The 26,368-nt window shown below is 53.0% G+C and overlaps 8 protein-coding genes across 8 annotated transcripts; 3 read left to right on the top strand and 5 right to left on the bottom strand.

Moving 5' to 3' along the window:
* Positions 1–3,458: 3,458 nt before the first annotated feature.
* On the bottom strand, positions 3,459–7,283 carry CABS01_09339 (DNA excision repair protein; the record flags this gene model as incomplete). The annotated part of the gene is made up of 1 exon (XM_060542696.1): positions 3,459–7,283. The coding sequence occupies one exon, from the start codon at positions 7,281–7,283 to the stop codon at positions 3,459–3,461; it is 3,825 nt and encodes a 1,274-aa protein (XP_060400423.1).
* Positions 7,284–7,654: 371 nt separating this feature from the next.
* CABS01_09338 (LSM domain-containing protein) lies at positions 7,655–8,195 on the top strand (the record flags this gene model as incomplete). Its single annotated transcript, XM_060542695.1, has 2 exons — positions 7,655–7,870; positions 7,965–8,195. Coding segments are annotated over 2 exons (447 nt in total), but the record flags the coding sequence as incomplete, so codon positions are not given.
* Positions 8,196–8,579: 384 nt separating this feature from the next.
* CABS01_09337 (sphingolipid long chain base-responsive protein LSP1) lies at positions 8,580–9,920 on the bottom strand (the record flags this gene model as incomplete). Its single annotated transcript, XM_060542694.1, has 5 exons — positions 8,580–9,214; positions 9,275–9,458; positions 9,516–9,649; positions 9,746–9,803; positions 9,864–9,920. 5 exons carry the CDS (start codon positions 9,918–9,920, stop codon positions 8,580–8,582), a joined length of 1,068 nt encoding a protein of 355 aa, XP_060400421.1.
* A 522-nt stretch (positions 9,921–10,442) lies between these two features.
* On the bottom strand, positions 10,443–10,538 carry CABS01_09336 (uncharacterized protein; the record flags this gene model as incomplete). The annotated part of the gene is made up of 1 exon (XM_060542693.1): positions 10,443–10,538. The coding sequence occupies one exon, from the start codon at positions 10,536–10,538 to the stop codon at positions 10,443–10,445; it is 96 nt and encodes a 31-aa protein (XP_060400420.1).
* A 2,777-nt stretch (positions 10,539–13,315) lies between these two features.
* Positions 13,316–17,315, top strand: CABS01_09335 (SET domain-containing protein; the record flags this gene model as incomplete). The annotated part of the gene is made up of 2 exons (XM_060542692.1): positions 13,316–14,104; positions 14,184–17,315. 2 exons carry the CDS (start codon positions 13,316–13,318, stop codon positions 17,313–17,315), a joined length of 3,921 nt encoding a protein of 1,306 aa, XP_060400419.1.
* A 1,982-nt stretch (positions 17,316–19,297) lies between these two features.
* On the bottom strand, positions 19,298–20,968 carry CABS01_09334 (NCS1 nucleoside transporter; the record flags this gene model as incomplete). Its single annotated transcript, XM_060542691.1, has 3 exons — positions 19,298–20,394; positions 20,446–20,662; positions 20,723–20,968. The coding sequence occupies 3 exons, from the start codon at positions 20,966–20,968 to the stop codon at positions 19,298–19,300; spliced, it is 1,560 nt and encodes a 519-aa protein (XP_060400418.1).
* A 2,027-nt stretch (positions 20,969–22,995) lies between these two features.
* On the bottom strand, positions 22,996–23,793 carry CABS01_09333 (uncharacterized protein; the record flags this gene model as incomplete). Its single annotated transcript, XM_060542690.1, has 1 exon — positions 22,996–23,793. One exon carries the CDS (start codon positions 23,791–23,793, stop codon positions 22,996–22,998), a length of 798 nt encoding a protein of 265 aa, XP_060400417.1.
* Positions 23,794–25,323: 1,530 nt separating this feature from the next.
* Positions 25,324–25,588, top strand: CABS01_09332 (uncharacterized protein; the record flags this gene model as incomplete). The annotated part of the gene is made up of 2 exons (XM_060542689.1): positions 25,324–25,410; positions 25,493–25,588. The coding sequence occupies 2 exons, from the start codon at positions 25,324–25,326 to the stop codon at positions 25,586–25,588; spliced, it is 183 nt and encodes a 60-aa protein (XP_060400416.1).
* Positions 25,589–26,368: the final 780 nt, after the last annotated feature.

Genomic DNA, 26,368 nt, shown 5'->3' with positions numbered 1-26,368 from the left:
ATGTTGGTGGGCAGACGGGCAGCGCCAGCAGGTCACAGCAGACGGGCAGGCACGAACTGCAGAAAGGCAGGAGCGGACCTGCTTCTGGGCAGGAACCAACCTACAGGGGGGTCCAGTCGCTCCTTCCCTTGGATTTTGAAGGTGAATTGGATATTTACACGCCTCACCGCGGCAAGTGCCTCCTCCCATCCTTCCTTTCCTCCTTCCTTCTCTGCAGACTACAAGTGAGGAAGGAGGAGTCCAGGAACAGAAAAAGCCGTTGAATCATTGGACAAAAGAGGGAAACAGAACAGAATGGACCAATCCGGGCTTGATTTTTATGAAACACTGGCTTGGCTCTCCATGGGGTCGTACCTTGCAGCCATTGGCAGGGGAGAACCGAGCTAACCTCGATCTCACCTCAGGCCCAGCAACGATACTTTTCTCCCTCCGCTTCGCCCGCGGCTCCCTTCGTACCTCTGTTGGTCAACTTGCTGGTGCCGTGTTGCATTCTGACCACGACCAGCGGCTGCAGAAGCTGAGCAGACTGTTGTCCTGCGCTTACACAGTACCTTACTGTGATTCCATCCATACGCCGTCCGCAAGATGGTGATGTGGGAGCCACCGTAAACGCCAAGGGCCAAGCCAGGCCGTTTCGCTCTTCTCAATGAGGCTTGGAGAGAGACAACCAACCACCGTCCGGCACGCCCAGCTAGACTTCCTCGGCGTTCTGGGCTCTAATTTTGAGGACGAGGCAAATGCAACATTCGAGGACAACAATGCCGCCAGCTTGTGCCCGACAGGGCAACGAGACGGACGATATCAAACCAGCAAGCAATAGGGCCAGACCGGTCGCGATAGATCAGCAGAGCAATACGAAGAATACTTCATGCCCCCGGGTTTGCCACGCCTCGAGAACACTTGGATCAGGTGACGGCCTCGGCATTGCTGCTCAAGGCTGGGGGATCATTTCGGCTCCCCAGAAACCCGCCGTGCCCGCTCTGCCGTTCTTCAGAAGTTCAGGTCCGCACAAAGACGACTTTCAGAACATCTGCAGCTGCTATTCACAAACAACGAGCCTACGGAGTACTTCAGGCTTGTTACTGAGCACTATCCTCGCTGGTCAGCAATTGCAACACACCAGAAGAAGCGCTTCAAAGATAACCTGAGAGGTGCTATTGTAGCGCCGTCGAGCCCGCCTCAATTTAACTTCAGTCAGTTAGTCGTCAGGGGTTGTCGCCCCCGCCAAATTTCGGGGCATTTGGGGGTGGCAGTGACAGCGCCGGCGTTGCTGCGTCTGTGTGTGCTGACCTTGACAAGGTGACAAGCAAGATCAAGCGCGATTCAAGCTTACCGTGGTGTGCGCCCGGTGTCCTCCAAGGTGTGTCCCCATTTCAAGTCCGACGGGGACCCCTCGCTCGACATGGGTTCATCCCAACGGCAGTGACATCTGGAATCCTCATATCGCCCCAATCAACACGCCCGTCCGATATCACTCAATCCACAGAGCGGTCCATCTCATCCGATGTTTAATCGCGCAGACAACTCTCAACAACAGGCACCATCCCGACACCACCGTGCCGTCCAACCCATGCCGCGACACCGCGGAAGGACGGGTTGGGCCTCGCCTCCGGTGGTTCTTAGTCTGACTTTTGCGCTTCAACCCGTCCCAACCTTTGGCACCACGAGGATGAAGGCGACGATCCCTCTGCTCCTTCTCATTAAGACTGAGTGCTACCTGGCTTTGTTGATCCATTCTAGATCCGCTCTGTGACGGATGGCCTTGCTTGCTCGAGTTGCCTGACACCCTGAGTCGCAACCCTAGTCGCGATGGCCGTCCAGAAAAGCAAAAATCCTTGGACAAAACATACCGCGGGACGAAAGGAAAATTTCCGAGGCAGCAAAAAACAAAAAAGCCTAAACCTGGGAAAACCGCTCATCTGCCTACTCCACCGACCGTCCCTTGCGACCCGTCGTGCCACATGGCGGTCTCGCGACATTGGTTCTTTCCATCACCACGTTGACGTCGTTGATCCGCTGGTCCAGCCGTGGGACTCGGTGCAATCTGCTGTAACAAGGCAAAAAGAGGGACAGCCTGACCAGGCCCCTTGTGTCGGTGACGATGCGAGCGAGCTTATCAGAGGAAGAATATTGATGGCCAGGCAAATTGGCAGTAAACAACAAAGCAATCCGAAGCGAAGGCGTCTTTCATAAGCCGGAAGCCGTTGATGACTGAAAGTCAAAATCATCGCCAACCGTCCACGACTTTGGCGTTCGCTGTTCCTGCATTAGCGGAAACGCCTACCCGAACCGTTTCCATTGGCTGCCTTGGACTTTTTATCTGCATTTGCGCACTCTATTCTCGCCGTGACGAATGCTTATTCGACGACAGCGTTGCGTAGTCACTGTTGCTGACCATCCTCTGCGCTGCTGTGCAGTCCAGGCGGCAGGCCGGGTCAGGGCGCACCACGTTGAGTATGCCGGCACATCACCAAGGTTCTATCGCTCTTCGGACGTCAACGAGTCAATTTCTTCGGACCTACAGCAGAAGCCAGAGCTCTCATCTTGCATGCGTCCACGTCTCACGAGGTTCCTGACTGGCGCCAAAGTTTGAGCCTTTGCAGTGGACCACCGGGTTCTCGAGGAGGTAGTATCCGGACCATCGCCCAGCTCCACGCACACGGCATTTCTGCGGTGTATCCGTACACCCAACCAGCACGTGAGAAACAGCAAAGTTCGTCGTCTCGAGAGATCTTCGCCTCCCGAACGTCTCGCCCGTGCCTCGCCACGTGGAAACGCAAAAAAGATTCTGCCTATCCCCTCCGTTCGATTGGCATTCGGAGAACTAGTTCTCCCCACTTTTAACTCATGATATTCCACCCCAGATCTGGTCTCGGCACCTGCGTAAAGAGCGACTTAAACTACTACATCGTACCTGAAAATCACTTCTCGAAAAGCGGATTCGGGAATGGAACCCCATTCAGCCTTAAGGGAAGGTTTGGCGCTTACTCAGTAGACCCTCCTAATACATACCCGCAGAGACGTGGGAGAAGAGGATGTAAATCCAATAGTAGACTTTATCATCTTGAGCCTCATTGGACCAAGTCGCCAACGGGTCTTTTCTTCCTTCGGGCAAATGCCGTTTGCTACTTGTGACTCACATATCCGATGCAGGTCTGTAAATTCTACCACCTGTGTCCGAAGTTGAGAGATTTTGTGCTTTACTGCGCGATTTCAATCACCGGCCTATCGCCACAGCGGAGTTGTGGCAGCGAGAGGAGGGGTGGATTCCGAGAGCCAAGGCATAAGTTTTTTTTTTTGGCTCAAAGACTTTATTTTTGTCAAGAACCCTGGTGATACAACGTCTCGTTCTCTCTACTTACGGGCCATCGCCTTGGTGCCTCGTTCCGTAATACTACAAACAAGTGACGCAAAAAACGGACGGAAGTCAAGTTTGTGGTTTCTATCAACCCGAATGACTATGCAGATGCCTTGGCCTTCTTTCCGCGTCGGGCTCTACCGCTTCGACCATCCTGCCCATTCTCCTCCTCATCATCGACAAACTCATCCTCATCCTCAGCAGCCGCCGTCCTAGCCCTAGCTTTTCTCTTCCCCGTATTTCTAGTCGGCGCCGCCGTGCCAGCAGCAGCAGAAGCTCCGCCCTCCTGCTCCACATCTCCCGGTTGCTCGCCATTGGCATTAGCCCTCAACCGACTCACGGCGTTAGCCATCCTCTTGCTCGTCGTGCCCTTCTGCCTCGGCGCAAACGCATCCCTCGCGCCCACGCCGACAGCACCCTCAAAGTACCTCGTGATGTTCGTCTGCGTGCCCTCAATGTCGCGCTTATTCATGTCCCGAATCACAGGCACCAGCACCTCGTCGGTGCGCTCCTTGCTCCACCCAATCGTCGCCATCAAGAATTGCCGCAGACCCTCGAGGTCTGGAACGCCCCACTGGAAGTGCTCCGGGCTGTCGTCGACCTCTGGCCGGATGTAGGCGTCCGTTACGGCCGGGTTGGGGAACCCCGCTGGCAGGAAAAGCTTGGTGCCCTGGGACTTGCGGAACTTGCGACGGAAAGGCGACCCCGCGTCGGCCTCCTTGGGCCGGTTGTTCAGCTGCACGTCCGCCCACCACTCCTTGAACTGGGCGAGACCGTCCTTGCCGGGGAACTCGGAGAGGATCTCCACGGCCGTGACGGGACCGACGCCAGGTAAGCCCTCGGTGTAATCCGAGCCCAAAAGCTGAGCAATGGCGATGAGCTGGTCGCGTGAGAGCGAAAGCTCCTTTTCGAGATCCGAGCCGAGGTAGCACTCAACAAACTTGTTGCTGTTGAACATGTTCTTGTAGATACGCGTGCCGCCAAAGAGGAAGCAATCCGAGTCGTCGGTGACAATGCCATCCACCAGGCCCAGACGCACCAGCTCCGCACACTGCGCTTCCGCCTCCATAGGAGCGGTGATGTAGGGGATACCAAAGAGGCGAAGGAGTGCCTGACACTCGGTGACCATGACCTGCGTGACCTCGTCGGCGTCGCGGCGGTCCTTCTTCTGCTGCGTGCGCAGCGCCTTGAGTTCCTTTTCGTATGCCTCTTTGTTCTCTTGCTCCGACTTGTTGTTCAGCTCGCTGGCAAAGCGGGCATGCTCTTCGGCTTCCTGAGCCAGGTTGGCAAAGAGCTCCTCGTCTTCCGGGTCACTGAACTCGTCGTCGCTTTCGGCAAAGACGGCTGCTTCGGCGTCTTGCACTGGATCGCCAGCGGTGTTTGGATCATCAAGCGTGGGCCCGTCCATGAGTTCTTCAAACGTAAGCTCGTGCTCTTCTTCTTCGACGGGCTTCGGCTCTTCTGCGGTCATGGTGATATCTTCCATGATTGGGTCTGGAGGGGAGTCGGGACCCTGTGGCTCGGTGACATCTTCCATCTCTGGCTCGGGGGACTCAGGGACTGCTGTAATAGTGACCTCCATGTCGTCGTCGACTTCTTCAGGCTGAATGTCTTCAAATTCGACTTCGGGAGACTGAGATGATTCGCGTAACACATCTGCCTTTTCTGACAATGCAGCCGTCTCGTCTTCTCCTTTCTCGGGCTCGACCTCTGCGTTTGTGGCATCGTCGGCGGCATTGGTTTCGTCTAGGAAAGTAATATCTTCTTGGGAAGCAGCATGCTTCGGAGGTGGAGGCGCGTCAAGAATCTCAACGTCGTCGTCTTCGTCATCAGAGGACTGAATCTCGATGAGCTGGTTTTGTCGTTGACGCTCAAACCTCCGCTCCTCTTCCTGCGCAGCCTCTCTATCTTCCGTGTTGATTTCACTCTCCACTTGCCGCTGTTGTTTAATCGACTCTCGGATATCTGTATTGTCCACCATCCAGGGAGGTAGAGGCTTGGGACGGTCTTCTTCTGGCCCTCGTTCAAAGCCGCCTTCGTCGTCTTCGTCGCCAGCAGGCTGCTCTTCAGCGCCATCAGCCAAGAAACCACCACCAAATTCGTCATCACCATCTCTGCGCCCCGGTTCTTGCAAACTTTGCGCTGGCTTCTTTGGGGCTGCCACTTCAGGCTTCTTTGGCTGAGCCTTCATGGAGAAGAGAGAAGGGCCCCATGCGAGTTTGGGGAACGGCAGTGGTCCATCGAAAGGGTTCTTGACGTTGGGCACTGCAGGCTTGGGCAATACTCGTTTCTTCTGTCGAGAGGCTTTCAGAGCCGCCTGCAGGTCCATCTCTCCGTCGCTACTGCTGGCACTATTGGCGCGTTTCCTTGGCACTGCGGCATTAGACCTGTTGTTTACGATGTGAGCAACCATGCGACCGCTCCTCGCGGCGATCGGCTTGGGTGCCTCCACAGCCTTCTGCTTCCATTCAGGTGCCTCCAACTCCACGTCTTCAAACTGCTCATCCTCCTCAGATTTTTGAGCAGCTTCTCCGTGCTGGTTTTGCAGTGACATGGCAATGGCCCGATTGATGTCATCTTCTTCTTCTGGGTGCATTGGCTCATCGCCTCGTTGCCTAGCAACATTTCGGACATGGGCTTCCGGCAAATCACCATCGACAAAAAGACTTTCCTCCTCCTCTTCGAACAAGTCGTTCACTTCGCTGCTTCCCCGGTTTCCATAAAATTGTTGCCTCTGGATAGCTGCTTGCCGGGATGCTTGTGCGGCTGCGCTGGAGGACATCTTGGGCAGCCGGTTCAGACCCTCGACCGGAACATCTTCAAAGTCGTCTTCCTCTTCAGATGCCTCAGCCTTTTCTTTGGGCTGGAACTGAAAGTCCAATGCATCGACATCAATGGGCTTGTGGGCTTCGCCAAGGTCCTTCTCCTTGCTCACGACTCCTAGGGCCCAACCACCTTCTGCGCCATCGTTCTTGACCAGGATATACTCTCTGTCCTTTTCACCGGCGATTCTGCCGCCACCGTTCAGAGTGAGATCGAGACCAGTCATGCCGGCTTCCTTCATGAGGCGCTGTGTCAAGTTGTTTCTTTCGCGGACTCTTTCAATCTGAAATCTTGAAAAATCCATGCGATTCGGGAACATCTCGTCAAGCTGCTCCTTGCTCAAGCCCATCCTCAAACGACTACGCAGTCTTGCCGCATTCAGAATGTTGTATCTATCAGCTGCTGGTAAGCTTCGAAAGAACTCGCCATCAAAGTCGATCTTGCTGAAGTCGTAGAGATTGATGTCTTCGCCGTTATGGAACTGTCGGGCATATTCCTCCAATTCTTCAATGCTCATAATTCTAGGATCATCCGCCTTGGCCATGGATGCAATATCGCCATCCATCTCGGGCAAGTGATATGCATCCTGCTTGAAAAACTTTCTCGTCTTTTGACGCTCTTGCTGCGACATGCCGACCTCGTCAACGTAAACAATCTGTTCCATATCAGGTATAGCCTCCTGAGGTTCCTCTCGCTCTCGCTGGATGCCTCGGTCCGCATCGCGCTTCCTCTTGTCCTCCTCCTCCTCGGCAATCCGCTGCATCTGCACAGCCAGCAGCTTCCCAGCCGTGCGGACGGCATCCTCCCTCCGACCCTCACGCCGCTGCTTACGACCCTGGATCGTCTGGCGCTTGAGCACGGGAGCCCCGCCATCAAAGACGAAGACGGGCTTGATGCCGAACCACAGCAGCTTGCAGATGCGGCGGAAGAAGCCGACGACGTGCGAATTGCGCAGGGCATTGCCCTCCTTGTCTCGCACCGCCTTGAGGAATTGGTATATCCAGATGGAAGCATCAACTGCGAGGCGCTTTCGATTGAGAGTCGCGAGGTTCGTCGGGCGCGCGCAGGGCTGCACGACGGTCCAAAGGCCGTTCACACCCATGGCGTCGGCGGGAGGGCAGAGCCGACACCTTTGATTCGGAGTTCACGGAGGGGTCAGCTTCGGAGGGTGTCTGATGCTGCGAGAAGCGCTCTCCTCATCTACCGAGTGTATATAGCATTGTAGAAGGTGGGCGCTAGGTCCTGATACAGTCAAAGTAGCACAGATGTAAGTGTGGCGGCTGTGAAGAGTGAATGAGATTACGAGTTCGTGAAGAATGAACACGCCCGCAGCTGCCTGTAAGCCATTTGACATGGGAGCTCGAGGTCATGACGCGCTTGCCTCCACTAGGGGCGTCTTTATCTGTGCTTATCGATTGGGTGCAGATGTAAGCGGCGGGGCAGAAACCTCATCCGCTTGCAATCACCGCCAAGGGGAACTGTTCGCAACTGCGCCGTCTATGCGCCATTCCATCCTTGACCTTCACTCTCCTCGACGCCTGGAAAAGCAATGTCCAACATTGCCGTCAACCAGTCGCCATGGACAAACAGGAGGCAAGAGATTTCCTGACTTCGCTTCTCAACAAGAACCTACGCGTCCTGGCTACTGATGGCCGTATGTTCCTTGGCCAATTCAAGTGCACCGATCCGGTAAATTACTACCCCTCCAATCCTAACCTCCTCCCCTTATGGGTTCCCTTCGTCAAGATCATTTCGCTAATCAATGCCAACCTCAAATCTATAGGATCGCAATGTAGTACTAGCTCATACCTACGAATATCGACAGCCATCAGCGCAGCAGCGGGCTGAAGCCGCAAAGAAGGCTACAGAAGGAATCACCTCGGTCACGATGGACATGACATCCCGGTACCTGGGCTTGGTCGTGGTGCCTGGGCAGTACATTGTGAAGATTGAAGTAGAAGAATTCACGAGTCAGATCGGGAGCCGGAATCCATACGCCGACGTTGTCGTATAGGTCTCGAAGGTGATTGATCATTTGCACGACTGTATATGGAACGAATTGTGAAGCGCTCAAGATTACTGGCGCGGAAGCATCTGAACTCCATGAAGCATTACGCGGCATAAATAGATGCAGTGTATCGTTTGGGTATGGAATACTGGGGATTAAGAGCTGAAAAAAGGCACTATTTTAAACCATAAAATTCCATCCTGTTTCACCGTAGCAAGTCGATCTCGACTAGATTACCGAGGCACCGATTCCCAAACACCTGCACCAAACGCTTTCCTTGGCTTTTGCCAAAACCCGAACATTACTGCCATTACGAGCTATGTGCTCAATGCCGTCCGTTGTCAACAGCAGGATAGGTTGACTCAGATCCAGAGACATGCGGTCGTTGTCTTATGCGACGACGCTCTCGTGCTGACGGCCTCTCGTCTCGCCGCTCAGACCATCGTCGGTACCAACGGCAGAGTGGTGGATGTCATCCTCCTCCTCGTCCTCGTCGCTGTACTCAGTCTCCTTGTTGTGGGCCCGCGTCCACGACGAGTCGTCGTTCAATGGAACATCTTGCCCCGAAAGGTCGTGACCTCCCTCGGCACGTGCTCTAATGTTATTTCTGCGGCGCGTTGACAAGGTGCGTGCACGAGTTGACAGCTTGGAAGACACAGCAGCTTGGGATGTGACCCAGTTGGTCAAAGCATCCTCGCAATCCTGGATGATGGCCTTGCTAGCCTCATATCCGTCATAAGCTGCACGAGTCTCTCCGGGAGTGACAGGGGTGTCGTCAATCAACTCGAGCAGGTGCTTTCCGTACCCGGCGACAATGGCAACCTTCTCGCAGTGCTCTCTCAGGGCATCAAATTGGTAGGTGTAGGCAGCCTTGATCTTCTCGCGCGTAATGTTGGACAACTGAGCCTCTGCGACCAAAGATTCAGCCTCAGCACGCACCAGCTCCTGCTCAAGAACGACAATCTTGGGGGAGTTGGGCTCCTTGTACTTGAGCTGAGCGATCTGGTCGGTGATCTTTTGCTTGCCTAAAGTTCATGTTAGTTAGGCAACGATACCGCATGTGTCGAGCATAGGGTGGAGCTCACGGTCTCGGCTGGGTTGGACAGAGGCTTCAATGTTACGAATGCTCTTGATCGTAACACGGTATTGGTCATAACGGTCGACGTATTGGTCCTCGAGTTCGCCGATTTCGTAGAGTAAAACTCCGAGCTTGTCGGTTACATCAGATACATCCTCGTCGCAAGCCTCGCCCCAAATGGAAAGTTGTTGCTAGGGGATCAAGTCAGCAGATGTATGACGGGACGATGGTATCTTCAGACGACCTACAGCAACCTCCATACGCTCTCTCGCTACCTGCTCGAGACTGCGCATGACATTCTTCTCCATCTTCACCAGCTGAGACAGCTTCTTTGCGAGGTCTGGGCCGAAGGCACCGGCTGACTTGTGGCGGAGAGCATGGCCTGGATTGACTTGTTAGCCCATCGTGCTTCCCAAGTTCATAAGATGGGAAATGGCACGGCGCAAAGGTGGCAATCGATGGAGAAAAGACTACTTACCAAATCCTCCCTTGAACAGGCGACCAGACTTGGTGGAAGAAGGCGGCGGAGGCGGGTTCTACGAACACGATAAGTATCGTACCATACATCGAAGATTGTCATGAAGTTAGGCGCATACCTGAATCTGCGAGGCGGTGGGCGCCCTCGACTGGCGCATGGAGTATGTGCGATGCATGATGTTGGAAGTGACGTTGACTGACTGTAGTGGCGGGAGTGGGACGGCGTCGGCGATATGAAGTCGTTGTAGACAATGGATCTGTGTATCTAGGAAAATGAAGCTTCAATGCAGTGATGCGCTGGGAAGCAGGGTATCGCGGGGTGTGACAAGGGGTATGAGTGGGAAGAGATCAAATGGAGGTCGGGTCAAAAGGCCCCTGAGGATGAAGCGAGGCCGGCTGTTTATATGTAGGCGCCGGAAAGGGTCCAGTGGTGTGGTCTACTGCGTAAGGCAAGGGGAGGTTAGGTAGTTGCGGAGGTGACGGGACTTTGAGGTGACGGGACGGACAACACAAGGTGCGCGTACTTCGTACCTACGCAGTAAAAGGTAGGTCCCCAGTGGGAGAGGTGACGGTCTGGCGGGGAGAGTGTGTGTGCCGTCCCCCCTTGAATGCTCCTCCCCCTCGGTGCCTCTTTCGCGCTGACGACGTCATCTGTGTCTTTAGCTCGACTTTTTGGCGTTGTTCGCAGCGTCACCCAGCTAACCTGGTGCCTGCAGGCCTACACGGGTACAAGACAAGTGCCCCACACCAAAGGTATTGACTGGGTGCTTTTCCAGCTGCAATCGGCTTGTCATCGTCGTCAAAGGCTACAATCTCCAAAGCTCTGTTCAAAGTCACTCCCCTTTGCGGTCTAGCTCGGCCTACGTTAGCTGAAAAGTGCAGACGAAGACCTGCTAAGTGATCTGACACCGAGCAATCCATGCGTGCGGCCTGCCGTGGTTGGGAGAAAGAAGGACAGGCAGGGCCAAACATATTCCCCATTCGAATTACAAAAAACACAGCCATGATGATCGCCCTCCGGGATGGCGCCGTCTCTACGAACCCTTCGCCCAATGTGGGTTCATGAAACGGACGGCCGGGCTCTAGGGGACCGACTTGGGAAGTTGGGATGAGGAAGACAGCAAGCTTTCGACGCAAGCTGCAAGAGAGGACCCATCAACCCATGCCTATCTGTTCCCATTACCAGGCCATCTGCAGGTCCCGACGGGGGTTGAACTATTGAACTGAGCGGCACGCAGGTGGGCTGGGATGGATTATGGGTTGGTCCGTCTTAGCTCTTTAACCTTTTGACTGCCATCTGGGCATTTGTGCGGTTAAGGTATGAGGGACCACCAACTCTCAATTCCCATCACTGCCCAAAGTCTTGCTCCAATGCCCAAGTAAGTACGCAAGTTCGCATTTGCCCACCCTCAAGGCCGTCGAACTCAAGGACAAAAACTGCCTTACATCATAAGCAAAGACATTCCTCAAGATAGGACCAAGTCGCCCTCAAAACTCTCCATCTTGCCAGTGGACACATCAAATCAAATTATCGTCCAAGGTTTATGATGCTAGCGCCGCATGCCGTCCGCTTCGGCACGGCCTGCTCCAGGTATTTGGAGGCTAGGCCGACTGTGCTTGGCCATGTAATGTGCGATGATTTCATCGATTCCTCTTTGACTGCGCGAACCATTCCTTAGCGCCGCCCTCTCCCGTTGGTCCGTTCTTTCAATCTCCAAACACACCTAATCTGCTTTAGCAGCATCATGGCCGGATTAATCCTATCCGGTTGCCAGGGGTTTTTACACTACGATACCTCCATTAGGTATGGATAAGGCACTTCAGTTTTGTCCATGATTGCTGGTAGCATGACTCAGCATCAGTTGTCTCCCGTACCTTCCATCCATTGCTAAATACTATCTTATCTAAAGTAGCAAGCACGAGATCGCAATTCACTACCGACGAGATATCGACATTGCACTTACCAAAAAAAAAAAATTCAAAGGCTGCGTTCTTGCGTCGTCATGAAAGTAACAACCTCATTGGGTTCAGTCATGGAGCAAAAATCCCGTACCTGATCCAATAACAGCATACCATGATGTGGTTAACTTATCACAATCAGCCGTCGTGAGCTTCAACAACGGAGAGTTGCCCAATGGTACGCATAAGAAAAGAAATAGATCCATCAATTGGCGATTTCTTCATCCAAGGTTCTCATTGATTTCGCTCTTCGAATGTCAAGTTCTCCTATTTTCTTATGAGGAAGTCGAGACGACTTGAAAATTGTTATTTGAACTGTACAGTGTACTTAACCATAGATATGAATGAAGAGTTGCGTGAAGAGAAGATATCAAATTTGTCTGTCAATCGCGTGCTTGCCAGGGTTGACGTCTTTGAGTGTTGAACTCCGCAATGCAAGTCCGGGCTACTTACCCTATCAAGGTCTCAACTATGCAACTTGCACTCTCGCAATGTTTGCACTAGTTGTCTTGAATTGATTGAGTCGACCTGCGACAATTACAGGAATTAGTCTTTGTGTGCTTACTTATGTGTGAAATAAGCTGGTCAAGTGCATTGCCTTCGGTACCTCGTAGAGACATGGCTGTTGTAGAAGTGTACTTATTATCTGCGCGGTAATAACGTTTTGCCTCTCTCTACAAGACAAGGCGGAAACTGACACGCAGACGTTAGAGTCCTATGCACGGCTCCCCTCTGTGTTGAACCCGAAACTCAACAAGTTGGCTCAAGGAGTAAAGATATAACAGTTGGAACAGGTAACTGACGTACCCGATTAGTATCGTGGTAGGTAGTGTGATTAGGCAAGTTGCCGAGGTACTCAAGTATCTTTGACGGTTGAAGACTACCTATAGTCCCTTAGTTATCCAGCTTGGTAAGTACCTACCTGCCTGAGACGTGGTAACAAACATAGCATGTTCTACCGCAACGCATCAAATAGGAACTGAAACTTAGTGAGTCTCTTAGAAAAAGATTGGGGGAAAAGACAATCTCCATTGGCATCTCTTACTCGACAGTCAAAGTCTTTAGAGATTGTTGCGACAGGTCGCAACGCACGGAAAAAGAAGGAGCCAGACAATATCTGAGCCGGGATTGCGAACAGCTCGAGGCGCAATCCCTGCTCCCCGCCCCAGTTTCGGCCTAGTGCCTTGCAATCTCTCCCTCCAACTCTTTCCTTTCATGAACGCGCTTAGCCTCGCAGTTCACCAACGCGTCTCACAATATCTCATCTTCTCTCATCATCAACCTCATCTCACAAAGTCCACTTTCGTGATCTTCGTGGATCGCCACTCCCTTTTTTCATCGCCATCAACCCTCAACTTTTATAATTTGACTTAACTTCACCAGCGGCTCATTATTGTGGCGGCCTAGCATGGTATTTCCATAGTCAATGTTTACAGGCTTTGCTTACGCTGACAACCGGGAAAGAGGGCATGGTGAGCGACCGTGTCTTTGTCTGTGTTCGCGCACGCAAGTGAGGAGGACGTAGCAGAGGCCATCAGAGACGGGGAAAGAAGGCGCCGCCACCGTCGCTTTCTTTGCGCCCCTGCCTTACTCACTTGAAGTGTCCTTCGACATGTCCCCCTTCCGCGCTGGGTCCGACCGGGACCATCCTTCGCGAAAAGGTCCCTACATCGACTACGCCAGATTTCTCCCACTCAACACCGATCCCGCCTCCACCCACTACATGAACCGCGCTCAGGCTGAGCCACCGTTTCGCGATCAAGAAGAGTCCAGGAAAAAGATCGATATCATCGATCTAACCCTCAACTCAAGTCCCGTATCACGATCCTCCATTCATCACCAATTGGATGCCGATCGTGCGCCACCCCTCAGAACCAAGGTTGAGAGTCAAGGCCCTCCGGGTTTTCCTCTGGGCCTTGCGCATAGCCTTTCGGACCCGAGCGGCGGCTCAACCGCCGCTTCCAGCAATGCCGCCTCAGTTCTGGATCCTTCGCCACCGCCAGTATCCGTTCAACCTTCGGTCTCATCAATCGACCTGGAGGACGGCCTAAACGGCGAGATGCCTCGACCGCCGCGACTTGAGGCGTCGTTGAAAACGCCTCAACAGGTGACGCCGCCGTCATCTACGCGACCCTCAAGCCATCAGTCTCCCAAGCAAGCCGCCATCTCCAAGAAGCAGACCCCGAAAAAGGACATTTCTGATGTCCGGCAAATCATTACCTCGCTGCGGGGTTACTCAGCCGATATCAGCAATGTACATTCGCAACTGTGCCTCTACGCTCTCAGGTCTACCAAACCTGTCGAGACGCGCGTCAAGACCGGCATAGATTACTTTGCTGATGTCAAACTGGCCCCGGCTGATGCTGAGAAAACGGGCACCACCATGACAATCCGGGCCAAAGTGAGTCAAAATCGTTGTTTTGGGGCATCCTGAAGACTTCACTGCTTTCAAAACATGCACGTGACTAACCTCTCTAAAGCAACATTTCCGTGGGAGAAAGGTGGACACTCTCAGAGCTACGCACTACCTCCCAGTGTGCGTCAAGTCCGACAAGCCTGCCGTGCCCAGGTATCGTTTCCATCATACGGAAATCATCAAGAATGTCTTGTCCCCCAATTCGATGCTAAAGTTCGTGCCCGTCATTCGAGACCTCGACCCTGACGAGGAGCGAGATTACAATCTCTGGCTTGGCGAGCTGGAGAGAATGGACAAAAGCTGTGGATTCGAGACTCTCGGCAGCCGTGACCAGCGGGTCGCCCGGACGATCAAAAAGGAAAGGACTGCGACGCTATCACTATTCTTGGACTCCTGGCTCAGAAAGATCGCTATCGACAACTGTAATCGAACTACCCTGATTCGCCACATGGCAAGTTCAAATTCCGATGATGCAATCACGCCACAGCAAAAGACGAGTCTGGTCAACCTGCACAGCGACGACAATATGGCCGCAACTACGCCAAGGGCTTTGAAAGCTGCGAGGGTGTTCACGGAGGCATTTGATCAAGTCTTTTACCATGACGCTCCTAAAGGAAAGGAAATCCTCCTTCGTGACGTTCTGAAGCTTGACAAGTCCGTCGATGAGATTGTCGAATCGAAGAAGACAGCAAAGGGCGGGCAAGATGACAGCGAAAAGGTAGACTCTTTGGAGCAATGGATCGAAACCCACACGGTTATGGGCTGTCTCATCTGCTACAGCAATTCATGCGAGCATGGAGACTACAGCATTGAGAACCACAAGCGCAATTTTTCTATGGATTGCATCGGCATGTACGGGCGAATGTTCTCAGCAAATCGCACGGTATCCTCTAGTGATCCGGTAGAGCCGCTGGAGCCTCCCCCGCCGTGCGAAAGACAGTGCTTCCAGATCTATGGTACCGGCGGCGCTGAAGCGCAGGGGAAGCCATGGACCAAAGATGAGACTCTGTTACTACGCAGCTTGTTCACGATCTTGGATCATAACAAGGTCCGAGTCAAGGCTCAATGCGCTACTGCTGAGATTCTCAATAGAGATTGCCGGGACGTACATCGCCATCTGCAATCTCTGGACATCAGGCTTCCGCCCATTGAAACGATTGATCAGCCGAGGGTCAAAAGCTTTCCTTGGTACGATCGCAAGAGAAAGATGCTCTTGGGCGACTGGCAGGCAGAGACCAACTCTCATGATACCAAGGTCCGGCCATCCAACGATCCATGCCATCACGAAGGCCCTTGCTCGAAAGAAAACGACTGCCCATGTGCGCTGAACGACATTTTGTGTGAGCGCTTTTGTCGTTGCACGGAGGAGTGTTGCGCTTGGAAATTTACGGGTTGCGGCTGCCATGGCAGCGGCAAAACGTGTTTGCAAAAACAGAAGGAGGGCCGTCCTTGTATTTGCGTACAGTTAAATCGCGAGTGTGATCCCGACCTTTGCGGAAGCTGCGGTGCTGTTGAGCGAGCCGATCCTGAAAACCGGCACGACGATGCGCTCTTCCAGACCGGTTGCCAGAATACTGCCATCCAACGAGGTGTCAGCAAAGCAGTCGTCCTTGGCAAGAGTCAGTTGGAAGGCTGTGGCTACGGTCTCTTCACTGCAGAAGACATCGCACAGGACGAATTCGTGATTGAGTACACGGGCGAGCTCATCGTGGCAGATGAAGGAGTCAGAAGAGAGGCACGCCGCGGCGAGGCTTTCTCTGTAGAGAAGAGCACATCATATGTGTTCAGTCTCTTAGATTACGAAGGCATCTGGGTCGACGCTGCTATCTACGGCAATCTCAGTCGCTACATCAACCATGCCGTAGAAAATGCTAACGTTCAGCCCGGCATTCTCTACGTAAATGGCGAATACCGTATCCGATTTTCGGCAACTCGCAACATCAAGGCTGGAGAGGAGCTTTTCTTCAACTACGGCGAAAACTTCCCTAATCTTACTAAGAAGATGATCAAGGAGAAGGCTGACATTGAAGGAGACGCAGAGTCTGGACCAGAAGAAGGAGTAATACCGGTCAAACGTGGTCGAGGCGGACGCCGAAAGACAGTCAATGGCACGCAGAAATCAGCTGCCCAGAAACTCGCCACGGCGAAAATCGCGAAGAGCGTTCGCACCGGAGCTCGGAAAGAGGCGCCACAGGTGACGATAGACGATTACGAAGCTTTAGCCGACGTTGAAACGGCACCGAGTGCAAGCCGGAAGCGCAAGCGCGTCGCGAAGAGCGATGATGAGGACGAGGACTTTCATCCGTCCTTGGAATCAGAAGAGAATGCTGAAGGGCGAGCCAAGGGGAAGCGGCCAGCCGTATCTCGTCGCCGAAGCGGAATACAACGCGTCAGATCAATGGGTTCTATCATACCCTCAGACTCGGAAGCAGATGGTTCCCAGCGAGCAACCCCTCGTAAGCGTGGACGGGCACGTCCCAATAGTTCTCACGGTGTTAGCAATTCTCAAACAACTGCAAAGACTTCGGCAAACCCCGAGAAATCAGCAGTTGATACGCCGCCTCCGAAAAAGAGGCGCGGACGCCCGCCGAAGAATCCTCGTCCGCCGAGCCCAGCCGTGGAAAAGCCACAAGAGGTGGAGCACGTTGAAAATGAGATTCGCGCCAGTCCGCTTCTCACCCGGAACCCTGAGGCAGAGGGTGGCACGATCTCGGTTGACTTGAGCCAGCCTTCGAGGTCTGCACGGGGCCGCAAGTTTACAACGTCTGCTCTCAGTCAGTCTGTTGAGGATCCTATGGACGTGGACGAAGCTGAGGCAGAGATCGACGCGACTCCTTCGCGGTCTAGAGGTCGAAGGAGGGCTGAGGGCAATTCGATCACAGCTCGTGGGGCATCTCGGGGTGGCCGCACATCTGTGTCAAGAGCGCGTCGCTTGCCTACCGAATCGGATGCTATCGTGGACTCGGATGAAGAACCCCTCACTCTCACTCCATCATCCCGGAGGAAGCGGATGCAAAAAAGGGTCTTTGGACCTTTGGAGGTGAATGACAGCGAGTCCAGCTTTAAGATGCCTGGCGTTGGTTCAGACTCCGATGATGATGACGACGACGACGATGACGACATTGTTGGTCTCAAACGCACTTCTAGGCAAAGGAAACTTCCAGCTCGATTCCGTTCATCCGACGAAGAGTCTTGACAATCAAAGGAAGCATGACCCATCGATTGGGGTGACTGCAGCGCGGACGAACATCAACTGAGCGCTACTCTGCGGTCACAAAGCATGCTATGATGGATGAGTTAGGATGGTGTGGAGGTAATTGAGGTCGCATTTTGCATTCAGAGAAGGCATGTAGTTGAAGGGCTCTTCAAGTCATATGGAGCTTGGTTTTGGGCGATGGCGGCATCTTCCCGGGTCTACATTTTTTTCAGGCGTATTCAGGAGTAAAAAGCATACATATCTCATGCCGCGGACGGGATACATAACAACGTCTTGCTAGGGCAGATGCATTATCCACCGAATATACGTACTTGCATAGATTATTGGTCTTCTAAAGTGCTGTGCTACAATGTGCCTGAACCACGAACACATGGCGTGGAGCCAGCTTGACCTGATATCTAAAGTACTTACTTGTAGATCAGAGGCTCGCTTATCTAGAGTTCTTACTGTTCACCGCCTCGTGGCTGTTAGACTTGACGTTCGGTTCTAAATCCTTCGACCTATTGCTAAAACACCAGGAGCCATCAGAGGCTCGCCCAACACTCCCAAATCGTCCCCTCTTCGGGCCAAGTGAGCATTGGATCCTACTGCCATCAATAAATGCCAATGACTTTGATTTCAACGATTTCTCAGCAATAAAGCATACAACCTCAACTTATTCTGAGCCAGCTGAGAGTATCCAGGGGACGGCTCGAACTGTGGTGATAGCTGGGCCGAAACGGATCTCGACTTTGACGCATGGTACTGGAGCTGAACGAACATTGTCAACCGGGCTGCGGCGACAGGAATGTGTCCCCCTCTCCAATCTTCGTATAGAATCACGAGCGGAACGAGCCTCAAATCCAAATTCCATGGCACTATGCCGAAGAGACGGTGCCATGGTTACACGACTCCGTCCGGCTACATGGCAGATACTCAACCTTTCGTCCTTCAAGGGCTCAACACCATCAATGTTCATATCCAAAGCCAGTGCAATCCATGCTCAGGTCCATACTCAGACCACACAACTCTCTGGTTCTCTTAAACTTGGGGGCCTTGTGTGCAACTACATCAGCTAATCTGTATCAGTACGGCTGGCTGACTGGTTGTGCGCGTAGCTTCCCCGGAGTCATCCGCGCGCCTGGTGTCTTGGTGAGGACGAAGGGGCGGATGACATATTTTTTCTCTTTTTCTTTCCGCTTTCTTCTCTTAAGTATGTTGAAGAGATGGATAACTTGAGAAACTTTCACTCTTGCCTCTTACATATAGCAATCTGTCCGCTCTGCGCAAGGTAGGACGAGAAAGATAGATATTCGATAAATTACCACTATCTGATATCTTCTTGTCTCTTCTAGGCTGCAAAAAAAAGTTCGCCTAGCTGGGCTTGGTAGCCTAAAGTCTCACAACTCGGACTTCGAAGTGAGGGATTTAAACGAGCAAACCAGCCGACTGGCTTGAGAACCCATCCAGAAGAAGACCGCATAGTAGCGGTACTGATGGCTCTGACACGACCTGCATCCCCCTCACTCTAATTCGGTTAGTAGATACCATACTCGAGTGCGCAGTGAGAAAAATCTGATTTCTGATCAATCCAACCAACACTAGTACATGCTCGTCCAAAGTTCAGTCTCGCGTGGGTTTGCAGATGAGGTTGATCCACAATTATGTAGCTAAACTTAGAGTTCCGGGAACTAGATGAAGCAATTGCTTGGCATGCTATCCTCTTTAACGACACTTTTATTAACGTGTTTGTAGGTGATTTAATTCCAATTTGATAGCAAGCCTTTTCACTTTCAAAGACCAACAATCAAATTGCCCTTGCAAATCCCAGGTAAAATGGGGCTATTCTTCAAACAAAATCGCAACTCAAAGTCCTTCGGACGCCTCCCAACACCATATACGCCTACACTTCAGGTATATACAACCCACAGCTCGATATCATACACATATTCACTCAGCCAGCTCGCTGTGCGCTCAGCTGACTATCTCTTGAAAAACTTCTTCTCGACTGTGCGCAGCACCACGTAGGAGACTGCTGCAAAAGAGAAGGCTAATTCAAAGCCAATATCACCGCCAAAGCTTCCGCCGGCAAGCTTGCCAATGGGACCGGTGAACCAGCTTTGTGACATGCCGAGCACGGCACCCATGACGCCCATCAAGAAAGCCACGATGGCGGCGAATCCAGGGGGTAGGCGCGAAGGCGTGTCCCAGTCGCTGATGTCGTACCCTCTGATGCCACGACGGAAAACGACGTGATCAGTGAGACTGACGCCCTCGTAGATGGCGAGCCAGTAAGCGATGATGAGCATGAAGTTCTCGAGCCATGATTCGAAGTGATCGTAGCCCGGAATGCTGATGGCAATGTAAATGCCAGTGCCAACAAAGACCCAGATGAATCGGGGAATACGCTCGGTCTTTCTGGACAGGACCTGCAGAGAGAGCGAGACCGAGTAGATATTGGGGCAGTTGTTGGCGATGATCGAAAGGGCGAGGATGACGAGGCAGAACTGGCCAAAGCCACCCAGCTTGGTGACCAGAACGGCTGCCAAAAGACCTCCGATTCCAGAGTTGGCGTAGGCGTCGGAAAACGTGGGGTCAGTAACGCTGGCAGTCATGACGGCGGCTCCCAGCAACTCGGTGAAGCACAGGGTGAAGAAGAGGCCGCAGAAGGTGACGAGGAAGACCTTCATTCTGGAAGTGGACGCCGGGTAGTAGCACGTGTAATCGGCCGCGTAGGATGTCCAGCCCGTCGCGAAGCCGTAAACGCTGGCAGAGAAGGAAAGGACAGAGCCCGCTTCTGACGGGCCGGTGCTCATGGGCAACATGCTGTTGAACTTGCCCGAGTGCGCAAAGACGCCGAGAACGATGAGGAAGATGATGGCGCAGGGGATCCAAGAGAATCGCTCGTAAGTGTGGACAATTCGGTAACCAAAGGTGCAAATCATCAGAGTCGAGATGGCAATAACGAGGATACCAGCCCACCCAGGCATGTTGTTGTTGACCGCATGGAAGAGTTGAGCACCGACGATGGTGTTCACTGCCGACCAACCTAGACAGGCAAGGATATTGAAGACCGCAACTAGTTCAACCAGTCAGTAAGGCCAAGGCGATTTGGCAGATAGTCACATACTCAGCTTGACAGCGTAGAAGCCAAACCAGTAACGGGACAAGACCATTTGTCGCAAACCGAATGTGGGGCCGAAAGTCGAGAAGAAGCAGACCGGTAAGACTCCCAGAAAGTTGATAAAGACAATGGTCAAAGCCGTATCAACAAATCCGAGACTGAAGACTGGAATAGCCAAAACACCAATGGCAAAGGATGAGACTACCATATTGGCAGAGCACCACTGTAGAAGGGTCAGGATGGTTTCCTGGCGGAATGAGCGCAGCCATCAAGCTTGACTTACCAACGTTCCGACGTTGGCGACGGCATCGTTGATTCGTTCGTCTTCGGGGACCCTCTCGATACCTCTCTGCTCGACACCAAGCTTGCCCGCCAGCCTTTGCAGTCTTGCGTATGTGCTGGTTCCGGTTGCGAAGTCAGCCTGGTGAACGGCATGATCATCCCCCAAGAAGCCTCGCTCGACATCGGTTGCCGACTTCTTTTCCCCGCCAGTCGACGAAATGTCGCTCTTGGTCTCGAATATAGCCATCTTTGGACAGTGGTGATTCCCGTGAGGTTGGTGATGATATTGGATCTAGTTCACCAACAGCTCATTGCTTTCCCCGAAGATGGACTGAGAATGGTGGACGGGGGAAAGGTTCGTGGGCGGGAAACCGGCAGAGACGAGCAGATGCTCAAAGCACTGGTGAATTATGAGGGGATGAGACTGAGAGATCCACGAAGCAGCCAGAACATGTAGTGGCGAGCCGAGTAGTAATATTCATTGCGGAAAGTGGAGGAACCCTTATCAGGGCGCGACAGACGGCGGACCGCGGAATACCCAGATTTCTGGAGTCTAGATACAGCCTCAGTCGTGGGCTTTTGCAGAGCACACACCAAGTCCTGACGCGAAACTGGTGTAGGTGGGGGACATGGAGCGATCAAGATAAGAACCGCGGCATTGAAGAGCCTTTGATGGCCCACCGACGCGTCCTTGATGGCGGGACTGGTGTGGTCCGGAAGTAGGCCGGCACTTGACAGCCGTTTGGGATAGGTTCGGCAAGGGGAACTGGAGCTCTCGAAGTAAGCTAGAAGAAGAACTGGGAGGCAAAGTTCGGGTGTTCCGGGCTGATCTGCCCAATGGCGAATTTCGAAGGGCAATGATTCTGGATACTTGTTGGTCACTATGGAGGCAGTCAGGCGATAGTTGCGGAGGCCATAGCCCGTAGGTCAGGGCTTGACGTGCTTCTCCAAGACAACTCTGAATTTTTGTCTTTTTTTCCCCTCTGATTCTTTGGCAGAGGGTATCACCCCACGATCCAAAAAAGGAGGCATACTTCTTTGAGTGGACGCATTGCAAAGTACCATCCGTGCTGATAGCAAGCAGGGATTGGCCACCCAGGTATGCGACCCAGGTTTCTGTTAGTCCGTGAACCTGCAACATGGGAGGCAAAATAGGAGAGGCCCGGTGAGTAAATTCGAAGAGTCGAGGGTTGCTGAAGATGGCTTATCTTGGCCGACGAATCTGGACGATAAGATAGACCAGGATTGAGGGGATTAGAAAGACTGCAATTGGTTGTTGGAGACCAGTGTGTCCGCTATGGGGCCGAGTCTAGCTGCCGCAGAGCCGAAAGCATGAGAAGACGAGAGATTGATGATGATCTTGAATGGCTTCCATGCGGACTAGAGTCTAGCGCAACAGATGAAGTTTGGGGTCTCCAGATGGGGGAGAGACACAAGTGACAGAGTTGACGAGCGCCCGGGTCCGAAGTCTGGAGATAGGAGGTGCCCGTCAGATCTTATCGTACTTGCTTTCGATCGACACTTGAGGGCAGCAGGAAGTATCCGTAGGAAGAGACCGAAACATCAATAGCCGGCATGATAGGTACCCATGCATAGTACTCCGTATGGCGTAGCGAGTCGTGACCACTGGCAGTGACAGCAAGTTATGACTTGTGAGCGGTGACTGGTGAGATGCATCGCGAAAAAGGGAAGGGCCGCCCACAACTTCCCGGCCCAGGGTTCGTGCCCACAAAGCTTGTCTTTTTGCAAAGGGAAGGCGTGGCTTGGCAATGTGGCACTAGCCACATATCTTGTGGCGGTGCACAGCCAGCATCGGTCCTTCCAGAATCCAAGATAAATAACATCCCTTCCAAGAACATAACATTTCTGTTCTCAGTCTCAACGCCCTCATGTTCAACATTCCGACATAATGAGCCATTCGGTCCGCTAACCTCACCCGAAGAACGATGATTCCGTTCGCAGCAAAGCAGGTGCTGGCAGAGTTGTGGCCCGGCCCGTATTCATAGACATGAGAGAACGCCCGTCTGTCAACTGATCTCTTTACATTCCACCAGACCCCAGGTTTTGAACGGGCTGCTTCAGCGCCATGCTTGAGAGGCTTTGGGAGTCTCGCAACATCTTGATCATTCCCGGCTCAGATTGTCTCGATGCCAGCCATGGCGTGGATTGTACCTCGATGGTCTTCAGCCCCTTTCGAGCTTGCATTGGTGCGATTACGCCGCCTTCTGGAGAAGGCATTTGACGAATTCTCTACGCAACTATTCCGTATCCTGACTACCAACACGAGAATAGCTGACGCTCGGCACGCGTTTCGACCCCAGGACAATAAACAATCGACAGCGCGAGGATTTGGGTCATGTAGCGTCGGATGAACCACTGGCACCTTGTATTCAAGTCGTTACCTCGTTGAACACATCGGCCTCGAATGTTACGCAGTACACACAACTCCCATCCTGCAAACGGCACGACGTGAAGTGACACTAACCAAGCAACCCAACCACAGACGGACATGCCTGGCTCTGGTTGGTATTCGTGCGGATACATGGAACACGGCGTGGTCACCGACCGTTGACACTGGTGCAGCGGATCCCGGCAGCCGTCAAGGCTCCTTGCTGGCAGCAGAAGCAACACTTCTGAGCACACAAGTTTGGAAAAGACCAAGTCGAGGCTACAGATGCCTACTACGACGGGCTGTCCTACAATTTCGTCGTCCTGAAACCATGGGGATGCAGGGGAGTGAGACTTCACTCTATCGTCCGATAACACCATTCGGGCGCTCCCTTCAGACCTCTTGTGGGATTCAGACCTTTCCAACAACGTCGTCCAAGCTTCTGCCGCTAAACCTCTTCCCACCGACACGGATAACTGCCAAGGAAAGCTGTTGGGGGCATCTTTCGTCGTCCTGACGCTCACAGCGCTGGGCCCCCACTGTTTGCGGTCGGGTCGTTCGTTGCATGGACTCGAGAATCGAACGCACGCCAAAAATCTCGACAACAACGTTTGACAAAGAAGATTCAGCGGCCTCCCGTCAGCCACTGCGTGATTTAAACGGCGGTTGGACCAAGATTGCATCGTGAACACGAGGGAGAGCCACGCTGCGTTGCTGCCCACCAAACCCCACGATCCCGCTCAGAGTTTGAATTACCAGAATGCAATCTCATCAGAGGTCTCAGCAGCAAGCCATGGCGAACCTTGTTTATTCTCGTCTAATGTCCGACGCGATCAACACACCAGGAAAAAGCATGGACGACATTTTTCAACCATTTGCTTTTTGGCTGCAGTAAGGCTGGGCACCTTCGACGGTAACGGCCGTTTGTTTGCACTCTACAATCGTACCAGATGCTTGAGTCGGTCATCAACCTTTACCTGCGTCTTGGTGCCTCTCAGCCACAGTTTCTATTCTTGTCCCACATGTCGCCTCCCCGAGCTCGCCGGCTGTAACTCCCGCGCCTCAGTTTCTTCGTCAGAATCTTCGTATGCCTCAGCTCCCCACCACAACAGCGCCAAACCTCCCCTGTCCTAGTCCCGCGCCCTCAGCTCGAGCTAATGGCACAGACAATGTTTCCCAGATTCCCAGCATTCTCGGTCCCTGCCGACCACTAGCCACTTTGTAGAACTCGTTCGTGACAACATTGCCAGTAGCGTTTGCTTCCCTTCACAAGGTCTCGGCCAGAGCGATTGAATGTCGCCGGTCCAGTAGACCATCATCCGCAAGGTACAACCCCTCCTCTTTCTGTTCGCGCCCTACGTCCCCCGGCAATGGCCCTGGCCTAGTAGATCTTGATCCATCAGACTCGATTTCGTTTGTACACTTGGCAGTTCACCCCCGGTCAATTTCTCCTCTGTAGAACGGAACACCTGCCATCTCCTCCTCCGCTAGAATGAAAGGCAAAGGTTACCACGGCTGCTACAAGACCGATGACACGAGGCATCGTGTATCCGACTGTCAAATTTCAAGCTGCCGTGTCTTAGTGATGCACATGATTCTCGCCCAGATGATGGATCGTGATTCGAGGGGAATTGCCAGGCACGTGTCGTCTGTATCTCTCCCTTCCATCTATCATTGCTTTCCAGAATCGGCCGGCCCCCGTAAACCACCCCCCCAAAGCACCCCTGGGCTTCCAGATGACTGCGACGGGCGGGAGATGGGCATTGACTAACGGCCGGAGCAAGAAGCTGCAAGGCGTGGCGCGGACTAACGCCGTCACCCTTGGGCTTCTGATGGGAGCAGAATGCTCGTGTGCGAAAGTACGTCTTGTTTTGTTTGTCCATATTAAACAGCATTCCTCCCGCCCTGTCATCACCCAGGACTCGACCCCACTGCATTCCGTGAGATACCTGGTTTGTAACTGAGCTTCATAAAGAAGTCTCTTGGCCTCTTTTCCGCTTTCCCGCCCTCTTTACTCGTCCCTCACTTGTTTCCTCCCTGTGTCCCCTTTGCTACCTTTTCAACCTCTATCGCTGCCTTCAACAAAGCGACGATCTGGGTTCCCAATTTCATCAGATATCTCGGCCAAAGTCAAAAGTCACCGACAAAACATCCACAACAAACAAACACCAACTCGGACAGCTCTTCCTGTCTATTACATTCGAACGGAAAAAATGCAGTTTCCCGCGGTATTCTCCATGGTTCTCGCCGTCGCCTCTCTCGGCGCCTTCGTCCAGGCTCGCCCGTCTCCCTGTCCCGATGTTCGTCGTCTCCATCCTCCATCCAACCCCTCCGGTGCCCACCGCAATATCACTAAGAGATTCTGACTTTTTTCATATATAGTGGAAGCGAGATGACATCCTCAACGGCAAGGCCAGCCCTGAGATTTGCTGCTCATACGGCGTCTGCAAGGGCGACGTCGTCGTCATGAGCGGTTGAAGGAGCAGAGAAGAATCATTTCCCATCAGAAAGCTCAGGTGCAAAACCCAAGCTCACGCAATAACGACTACTCCGCAACACACAATAGGCGCGCCCCCCAAAAAAAAACATCGTCAAAGCGTTCATTCAACGTTAACACGACGACGATGAAAAGGCCCTGCCTGCTCCCCCTACCACCACCCAACACAACACCCCTACCTATCATACAAAGCCAGACAGTCGACTTGAAAAAGGACGACATGCACATATCGGCATTTACATATGGGCCCCCATCCTCCCAAACAACAAGTCAGATAGATACGCGGCGTTTTTACGGGCGCAACCTAGGGTTTCCCACAAATTGGAGCCCTTGCTTTTTTTCTTGTAGGAACCAGGGATTAGCAGACTTCCTATTCGGGATTGGACGACGGACACCGACCGCAGAAGATGCAGATGCACGCAGCACATCCACCACACTTTCCGTGTGGCCATGCCGCATCTTTCGTCGGGTATCTTGACGTGCTTGAGGATATTCCTCTTCCTCTCTTTTGGACGAATGGGAAGGGTCGGTCGGAGTTCCGCTGCCCCCTCCTCACCCTCACCCTCTCGGCTTTCAAGAAGATGTTTCTTGGGTGGTCGGGCGGCGGAGTGAGACGGCTGCACCGGGCTTACACTAGACGCGACTTGATGAGTCTTCTGCTAGTTACCAGGTCATCTTATCGAGAGTGAACTGTCGAGGCATGAGAAAGTCAAAGATCGACCTCGCGGGAAAAGGAAACCCCACTTAGAGAGTATCCAAGA

The sequence above is a fragment of the Colletotrichum abscissum genome, assembly GCF_030869225.1.
Source record: "Colletotrichum abscissum strain IMI 504890 chromosome Unknown Scaffold_22.1, whole genome shotgun sequence".
Taxonomy (NCBI): domain Eukaryota; kingdom Fungi; phylum Ascomycota; class Sordariomycetes; order Glomerellales; family Glomerellaceae; genus Colletotrichum; species Colletotrichum abscissum.
This window is presented reverse-complemented; position numbering and strand designations above follow the sequence as displayed.